The sequence below is a fragment of the Enhydra lutris genome, unplaced genomic scaffold (genome assembly GCF_002288905.1).
Source record: "Enhydra lutris kenyoni isolate GAN:26980312 unplaced genomic scaffold, ASM228890v2 scaffoldscaffold3, whole genome shotgun sequence".
NCBI lineage: Eukaryota > Metazoa > Chordata > Mammalia > Carnivora > Mustelidae > Enhydra > Enhydra lutris.
This window is the reverse complement of record NW_019154087.1, coordinates 27339929-27354573: the sequence shown is the minus strand read 5'-3', so window position 1 is coordinate 27354573 and position 14645 is coordinate 27339929. Positions and strand designations below refer to the sequence as shown.

Below are 14645 nucleotides of genomic sequence, written 5' to 3'. Positions count from 1 at the left end.
CAGATGTAGTGAAAAGAAGGGCCATCTCTACCCCAATGTTCATAGCAGCAATGGCCACAATCGCCAAATTGTGGAAAGAACCAAGATGCCCTTCGACAGACGAATGGATAAAGAAAACATGGTCCATATATACAATGGAGTATTATGCCTCCATCAGAAAGAATGAATACCCAACTTCTGTATCAACATGGATGGGACTGGAGGAGATTATGCTGAGTGAAATAAGTCAAGCAGAGAAAGTAAATTATCATATGGTTTCATTTACTTGTGGAACATAAGGAATAACATGGAGGACATTAGGAGAAGGAAAGGAAAAGAGAATTGGGGGAAATCGGAGTGGGAGATGAAGGATGAGAGACTGTGAACTCTGAGAAACAAACCAGGGTTTTGGAGGGGAGGGGGTGGGGGATGGGTGAGCCTGGTCATGGATGTTAAGGAGGGCACATATTGCATGGAGCACTGGGTGTGGTACATAAACAATGAATCTTGGAACACTGAAAAAGTAAAATTAAATTAAAAAAAAAAAAAAAAACCTATAGTCACCACAGCCCAAGGGTACACTTCAGAGACACACATTAACACAAGGCATGGGAAAATACAGCTTTACTCCCCTTGCTGGCCAATTCAAAAAATGGCAACTTTAAATATAATAAACAATAATGCAACCATGCTAGCCAGAATGAAAATAATTATTTCCCACAAACAGAAAAACACCTAAGTTCCTCTTCGTTTCATCAAAATAACACACAACAACTCAACATGTGAGAGAGCAGACATCTTGTACCAAGAGAGAGTAAGAGTGAATGTTTTGGCCCTTTAGACAGATCTAGGATATTCTCCCTATATACACTGTGGACACACACACACATTCACAAATACTCACAATGTCTCAGAAAATACAGAGCATGATTAAACAAAGAAAAACAAATAATGATCTTCTAAAGGGTACATTTCCATGGTATCTGGCCCAAAGAACAGGTAGCACCAAATGTGAGAAATGATGCCAGAGTATAACCCCAGCCAACTGAAAACACCAAAGCTTGATGTTGGGAGAAGGAGGAGACCTATGAAGGGGATTAAGACTGCTACTACTTACTGTACACTATTACAAGCCAGATCAGGTTATGTCATTTTTACTGTCCCATTTTACTATACAGAAATGACACTTGAAAGACTAAATAAGGTGGCGCAGTGGGTTAAAGCCTCTGCCTTCGGTTCAGGTCGTGATCCCACGGTCCTGGGATGGAGCCCGCATTGGGCTCTCTGCTCAGCAGGGAGCCTGCTTCCCTTCCTCTCTCTCTGTCTGCCTCTCTGCCTACTTGTGATCTCTGTCTGTCAAATAAATAAAATCTTTAAAAAAAAAAAAAGGAAGACTAAATAAGTAGCCTATAGCTAATAAATTCCAAAGTGTAGTTCTTTCCAATCCTTAGTGCTGTGCCCCAAACCAGGCAGAACCTAGTCATTTCTTTAGACTAAAGACAAATTTTCCTTTCACTATCCTCTAGTTAAGGTTACCACAAGGTTTATTCACAGATTTAGGGACAAAAAAGATGGTCATGCCCTCAGGAGGAAATATTTTTATTGTATTTTTAATTTTTTAATTTATTTTTTTAAAAGAATTCTTATTAATCTAGATGGATGTGATAAAGGTATCATGGTTAATTTTTTCAAAGATTTTATTCATTTATTCATGAAAGACAGAGAGAGAGAGGCAGAGGGAGAAGCAGGCTCCTTGCTGAGCAGGGAGCCCAATGTGGGACCCGATCCCAGAACCCTGGGATCGTGATCTGAGCTGAAGGCAGACGTTTTACTGACTGAGCCATGAGTCAGACATGCCCTGTATTCTTTTTTTTAATAATGGTCCCTGACAGATGGAGGCATGGGATGAGATTTTTCTAGAGGTACTCTGAGAGCAATACTTTTGAGTACAGGGATTTTGTCCCTCATTGTCCTTTCTAGATAGCTCCAGTTTCAATCTTGACTCTATTTTAGAATTTTTTAAATGACATAAAAAGGCAGTTTTATGTACAATGACCTATATAAGATGTTTTAATTCTAAAAGCAGAAATCAAGTACATTGCTTTGGGAAAAGGGATCCTGAGGCTCACCTATTGTTTTGCCTTTCAGAACCAGAGAGACTTGAGCACACAAAGCACAATGTGAAAGGGGGAACAGATGAAACTGTAGCTCCATGTCAGAAACTGAGTCCCCTTCTGCCACTAGACTCCCTGAATGGTAACAACCAGTCTTATATTCCCCAGGCGAGAGAGTAGAGAATGTCTTCACTGGCAAATACACACACACACACACACACACACACACACACACACACACACACACACGATCTATAACTACAGACATGTAGGTATCCCCACATGATAAAGCTGGGCTTCCACCTGAATAATGAATATTGAAGCTCATATAGGACTTATGTGGACAGTCTCGCTGGCTCAGTTGTTAGAGCATGCGACTTTTGATCTTGGGGTTTTAAGTGTGAGCCCCGATTACTTAAAAAAAAAATAAGGGGTGCCTGGGATGCTCAGTTGGTTAAGCATCTGCCTTCAGCCCAGGTCATGATCTCAGGGTCCTGGGACTGAGCCCCCCATCAGGCTCCCTGCTCAGCAGGGAGTCTGCTTCTGCCTCTCCTGCCCACCCCTGCTTGTACCTTCCTGCATAAGAGAGCACTCTCTCAAATAAATAAAATCTTTTTAAAAATTTTTTTAAATTGATCCTTTAAAAGATTAATAAAATAGATCCTTTAAAAGATTAATAAAATAATAAAAATAAAAAACTTTTTAGGGGCAACTGGGTGGCTCAGTGGATTAAAGCCTCTGCCTTCGGCTCAGGTCATAATCTCAGGGTCCTAGGATCGAGCCCCACATCGGGCTCTCTGCTCAGTGGGGAACCTGCTTCTCCCTCTCTCTCTCTACCTGCTTCTCTGCCTACTTGTGATCTCTGTCTGTCAAATGAATAAATAAAATCTTTATAAATAAATAAATAAATAACTTTTTAGAAATTTTTTTAAGTGACAACAAAAATAAAGTATCTAATCTTAAAAACTGAAGATAAGGGGCACCTGGGTGGCTCAGTTGATAAAGCAACTACCTTTAGCTCAGGTTATGATCTTGGGGTCCTGGGATCAAGTCCCACACCAGGCTCCCTGCTCAGAGGGGAGCCTGCTTTTCCATCTTCCACTCTCCCTGCTTGTGTTCTCTCTCCGTCAAATAAATAAATAAAATCTTTTAAAAATAAAAATAAGAATAAAAACTGAAGATAAACTCAACTAAATCTACCAGAAGACAAAATAAAAAGATAAGACAGAATACAGAAAAGAAAATCTAGGAATATTGCTCAGTTCAGGAGGTCTAATATCTGATTAACAGTTATACCAAAAAAATAAAACAAAGATAATGAATGAAAAATTATTAAAGATATAATACAAGAAAATTTACAGATTGATTTCTAGATTCAAAGAACCCACAAGGATAACTAGCAAAAGAACAACAACAAAAATCTACTCATTTTCAAATTTTTAAATTTAGATTATCAGAGATAAAGAAATTCTAAAAGCTTCCAGAAGCCAACAAAAATAGTCCTATACAAGAAACAAAAATTAGAATGTAATTATATTTCAAAACAAAAATAGTAAAAGCTGAAAGATAATGAAGCAATGTCTTCAAGATTCTGAAGGAGAATTATTTCCAACCTAGACTTTCATACCTAGCCAAACTATCAAATAACTGTGAAGACAGACTTTATGTATTTGCATGTTCAAAAAGTTCTCAAAAATGTTATTTCCTACACAGCCTTTCTCAGGAATCTATAGTGTATCAGTAGCTGTGGAAAGTCAAATTTAAAAAAAGAGAGAAACACGGCTCCAAAGAAACAGGGTTCCATGTTTAATCCAGAAGAAAGATGAAGAGAATACCTAGAATTCCTAGAGGACAAATAAATAAAATTCTAAGAATAATAATAAAAGGAAGTTCTAGGACAACAGTTAAGTATAAGGTCTAGAAAGTAACCAAGCAAGATCAGGGAGATGAAGAAATGGGTCTGGAAGACAGACTGTTTAGAGAGAACAAAAATGAAAATAACAATAAACAATGGATAGAGCACCTAGTGAGCTGATTAAATTTAAAAGTTATTTCAAGAACATCAGAGAGTTTGTATATGATTTTGAGGAAGATAAAAGATTTAAAAAAAAGCAACTAGTAACATGAGGCAATTATTAAGTCTAAGGAAAAGAGAAAGTTGCAAAGGAAAGGAAGTATGATTTTAAAGATTTTTATTTATTTATTTGTCAGAAAGAGAGAGAGAGAGAGCACAGGCAGACAGAGGGGCAGGCAGAGGCAGAGGGAGAAGCAGGCTCCCCACAGAACAAGGAGCCCGATGTGGGACTCGATCCCAGGACGCTGGGATCATGACCTGAGCCGAAGGCAGCTGCTTAACCAACTAAGCCACCCAGGCGTCCCGGAAGTATGATTTTAGTATGCCATGCAATTCAGCTTTGAACAGTATATTCATAATATAATAATGTAAACACTGAATACTAAATTAACAAAAACGATCATTTGACAACCCTGGACCGGCAGAGGGAGGCAAAATATGTACACTGGGGACCAAGCAGAGGTCAAGAGAGAGAATCATGTAAGAGAGCTATATCCTTATCTTCTAGGTTTGAAGTCAATAGGTAATACATCAAACTGAAAAATTAGAAAGCACCAGTAGAAGCAGGTTATTTGGGAAAATGAAGAGGTAAAGTTAAAAATGATTGATTCTGAGGTACAGAAAACAGGAACAGGAAGCATTGGTCAAGATACCCTATTCCCTTCTGGTAGTATCAGAGCTTTAAAATTATATATATGTGCTAATTTGATAGACCGTAGAATTTAAAAACACAGTAGGAGAATATTTATCAATAAAATAACATGTAAAGTCTGATTCATTTACAAATATAAATACACACACATACGCACACAGAGAAGCTTTGGAATGCATATAACTGTTACTAGGGACTGTCTCTGTGTGATTAAGTTACAGGAGTTTTGCTGGTTTCTTCTTTTCCTACAAAGATATTTTGCTATTATAACAAGAAATATACTTTTTCTTCACAAAGTATTTTAAAGTATTAGCTTACCTTAGCTGATTTTTCAATACTTAAGCCTCCGTCCAGTTTAAAAAGAATTGTCATGTTGTATCCCGTCTGGTTTCCATGTCCATGAGGCCACCAAGTTTCTATGGTAACATTCTTTGAAGAAACAATGTAAGTCATCCTAAGTAATATGACTTATTTTTAACAAAATAAATAGTGATTAAGAGCATGACATCAATGTCTCATAGAGTCAAGCACAGAAATTCTAGGCTCTATATTATGCCAAATTACACCAATCCATAGTAATATTTAAAAATCAACATGTTAGGTGTTTTAGCATGGATTAATATACCAAAAGGGAAAGGAAAGAACAGAATAACATGGATTTTTCAGAAAAACAATTATCTCCATTTCTAACACTGAAGCATACATGTTTCTGTATTCTCAACAGTTAGAATTGGATGTTGAGGTTGACTCTTCTTCCAAGCCCAGAACTAGAATTTGTTTGGGGTTCTCACTTTATCTGAATAGTCACAATGTTGCTTTACACCATCCTGTTCAGTTCACAATGATCAATAAGAGGAATAAAAAAAAAGACAAGGGAAAATCCAGCCAACTTCTACCCATGAAAGATCATGAGTTCAGAATTAGAATTCTGCATGTAAAATAAGCATCAATATTCAAAATAATTTACTGTATTTAATAATCACTGAAATCAGAAATTATACAGAATTATACAAAAATAATCACTGCATTTAAATGTAATGCTTAGAATGTATTTTGGATTTAGGATACTGCAAACAGTGCAGAAAAATTAAGATACAATACACCTGACTTCTTGAGACAAAAGGATGTCAAATCACATATTCTCCATTTTCTTAATCTTAAAATTTGGGAATATCATTCCTTAGGTCGTAACACACACAAAATATATGAGAGGTTAAAAGTGAAGAAAGTGGAAAAGTACATTTTTTCTTTCATTCTCAGTCCCTTTCTAGCCATTTGTTTTGAATAGTATTGCTTTTCATCTAGCGGTTCTGAGGAAGTACCATCATTCACCTTATTAATTTTCACAAACAGCTCAACAATCCTTTCCCCAGGTTGAAGTTCAATGCTATATGTCTGCTGTGTTTGCAGTTCAGGGATGGCCACCATCACTTGACCAGAAATTGGCTTTGAGCTGACAACATCAAAAGAAGACTCTATTTCAAGATTCCACCCCTGGGTATGGTTATCTAAGGCACAGAGGAAAAAAAGAAAAAAGAAACATTATATATATATATATATATACACACACACATACATACACACACACACACACACACACACACACACACACACACACACACACACATATATATACATGAATGAAATATGCTAAAATAAGCATTATTGCTGCACTCCTTAGGATTCATTGAAGAAAAAACTGAAGCAGCTTCTAAACTAATAAGCACTCCACAGATCCTGTCATGACAAAAAGTCCAGTGGAAATTCTCATTTAATCTTTAGATTTTAATCATTCATTTTGGGTTTTTTGTGTCTTTTTAAGCCATTCATTCTGAAGAAGAATAACCAAAAGTATATATTTTATATATACTTCTACCTAAAAAGGTTACAATCATAAGTCATAAAATCTTTATTAAATAGGGCATGCATAGAATATCACAAATGAAAATATAACATAAATTTTCTAAGATTGATCTATGTTCAATTCCTTTTTATAAAGCAAAGTAAAAATATAGAGTTTTTAGGTCATATAATAAGGTATAAACTTAGATGCAGTAGATTTAATCAAATGTGAAAAAACAGAGATATACAGTTGACCCTTGAACGACATGGATTTGAACTGCATGGATTCACATATATGATTTTTTTCAAAAAATACATTGGAAAATTTTTTGGAGATTTGTGACAATTTGAAAAAACTCATTATTGAACTATATAGCTTAGAAATACCAAAAAAAAAATATATAAGAAAAAGTTAAGTATTATTCTAAGAGTACAGTCTATAATACATATACAAAATATGTGTTAGTCGACTCTGTATGTTATTTGTAAGGCTTCTGGTCAACAGAGGTTATTAGTAGTGAAGTTTTGGGGGAGCCAATGGGGCTCCTGGCTGGGTCAGTTGGTAGAGCTTGCATGTAGGTGTAGAGATAACTTAACAACAACAAAAAAAAGCATATGTGAATTTTCAACTGCACAGGAAGTTAGTGCCCTTAATCCCCATGTTGTTCAACGGTCAACTGTTATTTTAAACGTAGATTATTTAACCAATAAATATTTACTGAGAACATTCTATGTGCCATGTACTTTTTGCTAAGTGATAGGAACTACATGATGACCAGGATAAACATGGCCCCTGACCATGTGAGTTTAGAGTGTAACAGGATATATAGCCAAGTACAAAAGTGAAATAAATACCAGGATGGGAGAAATATGAAGTTGTTCTGAAAAAACATTCACAGGAAGGGAGGTCACTTAACTTACAGAGGGTGAGGGAAGGCCTTTATGAAAAAGCAGTAGCTAGCTGAGCCCAGAAGGATGCTTTAGCTAAGTTCAGAGGCAGATGAGAAGTATTCTAGGCACGATGAAAACCAAGGGTGAAGAGTCGTAAGTGAGGAGAGCAATGCTTTTAACAAAAACTTGAGCAATAATCAAACTGGTAAGAAAGATCCTTACAGAAGACGTAAGCACAGTCCAGCTCATCCTGGTTCATGTGAGGAGATCAGAGACTTTACCCTAGATCAGTGAGGAGCACTGGAGATTTTTCAACAAAAATGAAAACACCGGGTACCTGGGTGGCTCAGTCAGTTAAGCCTCTGCCTTCGGCTCAAGTCATGATCCAGGATCCCAGGATCCAGCTCCATGTAGGGCTCCCTACTTAGCAGGGAGTCTGTTTCTCCCTCTAACCCTCCCCCTTCTCATGCTCTCTCTCTCTTTCAAATAAACAAATCTTAAAAAAAAAAAAAAAAAAAAAAGGAAAACATGATCAGATCTGCATTGTAAAAAATTACAGAGGGCCCCATCACAATGACATAGCAGGATAAAAACAGGAAAAGCAGAGAGACATGAAATTTCTATCTATGTAAAAGGAATAGAAGGTGCCACGTGGAAAATCTTGGAATGGAGAGGAAGAAAAGGGAGCAAGCCTGAAGAGGAAGGTCATGGGGAGAAAAGAAAGATGAGACAACTGCCTAAGGAACAATGCTTCAGGAGTGGAGTCTGTGAATGGCATAGAATGTTTCAAGAGGATTTATACTATGTGCGATATAACCCGTTCCTCCATCACCCGTTCAACTTACATCACTTAGTCTCCAGAATAGAATCTGGGTTTGGTTTTGGCTTTAAAATAAGACTGTATGCCAAAGGAGGCTTTAGGCAAGAGCAGAGCGGAAAAGCTGACTCATATTTTTTAAGTTACACAGGAGAAACCAGGGTTGGAGTACCCAAAAGGCTGCATAGGCAGAAAGTGAGAGCCACCAGTGAAAGTTCTCATTCCTTACTGCCACAGAAAGGACAGTGCCTGGTGCAGATGCACTTAGCTTTGTATGATCTATGACAAGAAACTGAGGAATCTCCTGCTGAGTGGCTTCTATTTTCCTCTGTGAAAAAGAGATGGGAGAAGGTTATCAGCTGAGAAATATCTTAAAGATCCTTCTACAAATAAGGAGGGGACTGATAATCACGGTTTTGCTGCAAATGAAGGAAAAGTATATATGCTGATCAATGAGCCAAGACTTTATAACTGGCATTCCTTACAAATGCAGAGCCACAACCAGACCTACTGTAAAGATGATCATAGCACGTCTCATCATCTGCATCCCACATCAAGCAAAAGCAGAGATGCATTGGATGCACTCGGAAGTAAAACTAATCCTGGACTTAAGAACTATTTTATTTCTTAAATGATCCATTCTTTTTTTTTTTTAAGATTTTATTTATTTATTTGAGAGAGCGAGCGAGCACAAGGGGAGTGGGCAAAGGGAGAAGCACATGCCCTGCTAAGCAGGGAGCTGGACGAGGGGCTTGGTCCCAGGACCCCAAGATCATGACCTGAGCCAAAGGCAGACACTTAACCAACTGAGCCAGCCAGGTGCCCCTTAAATGATCCATTCTTAGGAACACCTGTCAATGAGCTCTGAATTAATTTGTTCTGATCCAGCCAATTCTGGAGTTTACCCATCCCATAGCCTGCAAGTTTTTCTAAGATATAGTAAACTATATCAAGAAAACCACATTTGTTTGTTCAAGATACTTTCTTCCTACCAAGTATATACTAAGTCTCTCAATTTCCCTTTCCAGCATTTTTATTGTTTTTAAACAGAAGCACACACTACAGTCTGATCCAAAGGTATTTATTTTCAAAACATCCCTAAATCTTTGACAGCTACATGATCTTTAGCTCCCTATCATATTCCCTCTGGCTTCCTTTACTATCTCTTACTTCAAGAAATAATAATAGATAATATTTACCAAGAACTTCCTGTGAGCTAGGCACTGCTTTATGCTTTCAACATGTATTAACTTATTTAAGCATTACAACATTTCTATAAGGTAAATTCTAGTATCACCATCATTGTCTAGATAAGAAAACTGAAATATGGAGGAGTTAAGTAACTTGTCCAAGGTCACACAGCTACTAAGTTGCAGAGCTTGGACATGAACCATGACAGTCTGAAGCTAGAGACTGTACACTTAACCTCTAAGTTATGCCAATCGTAACCAAATAATGTCCCCCCATACTACGTCTTATTGGTACTTAGAATTTTTACAGAATTTTACAGTTCAATTATATAGGGGAGTATTTATCTTAATGATATCAAGTGATGATAGACATCAAATATAGCTTTTGGCTGAGTCTTTAACCACAATAGCACAGAGTCATAAAACTTTTAAACTAGAGGCTGACAGATTATCTAGTCCACTTTCTGGTAAGTGTTTATTTCCTTCTAGACCAAAGGCTGACAAACAACTGGTCTTTGGGCCAAATCTGACCCACCTCCTTTTATAAATAAAACTTTATTGGAACACAGCTGCTATGAACTGAATTGTGTCCCCCCTCCACCTCTCCAAAATGTGCCTGTGGAAGCCCTAACTCCCCAACTCAATTGTATCTGGAGATAAGGTCTTCAGGAGATAATTAAGTTAAGTGAGGTCAAAGGGTGAGGCTCAATCTGATAGGTCTGTGGTCTTATCAGAGAAAGATAAGACCCCTCCCTCCCTTCATCTCTTTCTATTTCCATCTGCTTCTGTTTGTTTCTCTTTCTTTCTCTCCACCACCGCCACCCGATCCTGCAAGGACAGAGCAAGAAACGTAGCTATCTGCAAACCAGGAAGAAAGCCGTCAGTACAAATCAGCCAGCACCTCGATCTGAGCCCTCTCTGTAAGAAATCAATGCCTGTCGTGGAAGCCACCCAGCCTATGGCATTTTGTTATCGCAGGCCAAGCAAGCTACACCAACCATGCTCACTTGTGTACCTGTTGTCTTTGATTCCCTTTGCACAACAATGGCTAAGTTTGAACAGCTGCAACAAAGGCCAAATGGCCCCTAAAACCTAAAATCTGACCCTTTACAGAAAATGTTTACTAATCTCCATCCTTAAAATATTTCCCTAAAAAGGCTATTCTAATCTCTCTAATATCTGTAATGAAAAAACCCTCTGTCTCACAAAATAGCCTTCCTTTTTTGCTAGCCTTGGCTAAAGTCTTCACATTGAACTGAAATCCCCTTTTCTTTAATTTCTAAGTAAAGATTTTTGTTCTACCCTACTAATAACCACCCAAGTTCAAGCCGACCCCTTGGATGTTTCCTATCACTTCCTCTTTGGTGAAAAATAGGAAGGCTCTGCTTGTAAGAGCCTCTGCCAGGAAGACAAATAATACAGTTCCCAAAGGCTACTGGAAGTTTCTATTGCTTCTAACAGGGAAAAGTGCTAAAGTAAATCAGCAGTCCTCTGGGGCTCATCCAGTTAACTTCTTTGGGAGCTGACAACTGAAAAAATTAAGGCTGCGGAATTCAAAAACCCAATATGAACACTTGCAGGTGTTTATCTGCAGGTGTTTCCCTGCCAAGTCTATCATGTCATCAGCAGAGGCACTATACCAATATATTTTTGCCCCCTCCTCTTCTTCCAAATGGAATACAACACTTCCTTCCAGAAGTCATGGAGAATTTAAGTAATTTAGTTTCCAAAAGCACATACAGAGTCTTAAATCATCAATAATTTTCCTGGTATTAAGTGGTCACTTCTTTTTGTTACTTTTTAAACATATAATCCTATTTCTAGGTAAGGAGAGCTACCTTTTATAAATTAAGACCCATTTCTAGAATATAGCTTCCTGGCATACCTCTCCTAGCACTGACAAAATTACCCTTTCCTAAAGAATACCCATCATTCCTATCATGAATAGCCAAAGCAATCTTGAGAAAGAACAAAGCTGGAAGTATCACAATTCCAGATTTCAAGATATACTACAAACAATATGACACTGGCACAAAAATGCACACACAGACAAAGAGAACAGAACAGACTCCAGAAATAAACCCATGATTATACGGTCAATTAACTTATGACAAAGGAGGAAAGAATATGCAATGGGGAAAAGACAGTCTTTTCAATAAATGGTGCTAGGAAAACGGGACAGCTACAGCCGAAAGAATGAAACTGGTCCGCTTTCTTACGCTATACTCAAAAATGAACTCAAAATGGACTAAAGACCTAAATGTGAGACATGAAACTATAAAATTCCTAGAAGAAAACATAGGGAGTAATTTCTCTGACACCAGCCTAAGCATTTTTCTAGATACATCTCCTAAGGCAAGGGAAACAAAAGCAAAAATAAACAAGTAGGACTATATCGAACTAAAAATATTTTGCGCAGCAAAGAAAACCATCAACAAAATAAAAAGGTAAGCTACTAAATTCAGGAAGATATTCACAAATGATATACCCTATAAGGGGTTAAGATCCAAAATACATAAAGAAGATATACAACCCAACACCAAAAAAACAAATAATCCAATTAAAAAATAGGCACAGGATCTGAACAGACATTTTTCCAAAAAAGACATATAGTTGGTCAAGAGACACATGAAAAGATGCTCAACATCACTAATATCAGCAAAATGCAAACCAAAACCACAATGAGATACCACCTCATATCAGTTCGAATAGCTAGAATCTAAAAGACAAGAAATAAAAAGTGTTGGCAAGGTTGCGCACATTAATGGGAATGTAAACTTGTGAAGTCACTGTGGAAAACCATACAGAAGTTCCTCAAATAGTCAAAAACAGTAATACTGGGGCACCTGGGTGGCTCAGTGGGTTAAGCCTCTGCCTTTGGCTCAGGATGAGATCTCAGGGTCCTGGGATCGAGCCCCGCATGAGGCTCTCTGTTCAGCGGGGAGCCTGCTTCCTCCTCTCTCTCTCTGCCTGCCTCTCTGTCTACTTGTAATCTCTGTCAAATAATAAATTCAAAAAAAATCTTTAAAAAGTTAAAAAAAAACAAACAGTAATACCATATGCTCCACTAATCCCACTACTGGTATCTACCTGAAGAAAACAAAAACACTAATTTGAAAAGATCTATGCATCCCTATGTTTACTGCAGCATTATCTACAACAGCCAAGATATGGAAGTAACCTAAGTGCCCACCAACGGCTAAATGGATAAAGAGGACATGGTGTGTATGCATGTATAATAGAATTTTTCTCAGTCACAAAAAAGAATGGACCTAGAGGTTTGTTTTTTGTTTTGTTAAAGATTTATTTATTTTTTAGAGAGAGAAAGAGAGAGTGCACAACCTTGGGAAGGGGTAAAGGGAGAAGCAGACTCCCTGCTGAGTGGAGAGCCCCCTGCTGTTGTGGGGTTCAGCCCCAAGATCATGACCTGAGCCGAAACCAGAAGTCAGAAGTTTAACTGACTGAGCCACCCAGACACCCCGGATCTAGAGGTTTTTATGCTAAGTGAAGTAAGTCAGACAGAGAAAAATGAATACTGTATGACTTCATTTACATGTGGAATCTGAAAAATACAACAAACAAAAGACAAAAACAGCTACATAAATACAGAGAACTGATGGTTGCCAGAGGGCAGAAGATTGGGGGGAACGGGGTGGGCAAAATGGCTAATGGACAGCGGGAGATACAGGCTTCCTATTATAAAATGAGTAAGTCACAGGAGAAAAGGTACAGCATAAGAAATACAGTCAATGGTGTTGTAATAGTATGGTACAGTGACTGATGGTAGCTCCACTTGTGGTGACCACAGCATAACATATATGCTCACTGAAACACCTGAAACGAATGTAACACTGTGTCAACTACACTCCAATAAAAAATAAAACAAATAAAAATAAAGAAAAGACAGAGATTAAAAAAAATAAAATAACAAATACCAATCACTCCCACCTCTCCAGCAGCGGAATGCAAACAATTCCAAAAAATGGATGGGGATAGCTAAGAAGAAAAATTATTAAATGAGTCAAAATCTCCTCCCAGGTCTCCTTCCCAATTACACCAGATTTTACATCCTCTCCTCATTTTGAGCCCAAACAACACAGGAATTCTGCCAAAAGAGGGCAAACAGACAAGTCTGACCTGCTCTCTGTAGAACTTGAGGCCTTTCCAGAGACTCAGGGATACCCTAGTTGATGTCCTGCTCCCTGCAGAAGAAGCCATGGTCTATAGTTTGTTCCATATAAAATCAATCAGGTAGACTATCCAGAGAAGGTCAGAGAATGTGGTTCTGGCCACTAACTCACTTTCAAGTTTTTCCAAAACTGATTCAGGGAGGACTCTTTAAATACTAACCAACCAACCAACCAACCACTAAGAATCTGACTTGCATGGAAATTTGTATAAAGAGTAGGCAGCTACATAACCAGAATAAGTGTGCTGCCACTTCATCCAAACAACCTTCAAGACAGTTCCAGTTTGTGTAGATGTGGCCAGCATATTAATCTTTAAAAAAACCTCTAAAATATACCAGTTTGCTCCTCTTATATTCCCGTAAGGTCTACTTTTTTGTCGAGATGTGGTCAGAAAAGAAAACAGCTTGGTGCGCCTGGCTGGCTCAGTTAGTAGAGCATGTGACTCTTGATCTTGGAGTTGTGAGTTCAAGCCCCATGTTGCATATAGAGATTATTTAAAAATAAAGTCTTTAAAAAAACAAAAAGCTTTATTCAGTTGTTTAAGAGAAAAAGAAGAGTGTAAAAAGACACAGAAGTAGAAAAATAAGACATGGCTGAGTTACTTGAATTCAAATGTGTCCATAACTACCAGAAAGACCCTCACACTGTATCCTAACCCTTGCCTTAACTGATTATAATTAAGCCCCAAGTATCAATGTCTTTATTAATCATGCGTCCAGCTTCAAGAAGAACTGAATTCTTCAATAAGTAGAATTTCTTCTACTTGGCAATTTCCACATCACTTTGTAGACAAGGTTCCTGAGGCCCCAACTACAGAACCTAACTCAAAAGCTCCTGAGCCAAAAGACAAGTCAAGGGCTCAGGTTTCCTAACTCTAGGGCTCTCCACTTTGCATG

The 14645-nt window shown here is 37.8% G+C and overlaps 1 protein-coding gene across 1 annotated transcript in view; it reads right to left on the bottom strand.

Moving 5' to 3' along the window:
• LOC111154592 (mannosidase beta) overlaps positions 1-14645 on the bottom strand; it is a 122154-nt gene that overhangs the window by 72628 nt on the left and 34881 nt on the right. Inside the window, exons 6-7 of the mRNA XM_022514262.1 lie at positions 6152-6327; positions 5138-5248 (exon numbers count right to left, since the gene is read on the bottom strand). Of these exons, the coding sequence (XP_022369970.1) occupies positions 5138-5248; positions 6152-6327 (287 nt within the window). The remainder of the gene's footprint in view (positions 1-5137; positions 5249-6151; positions 6328-14645) is intronic.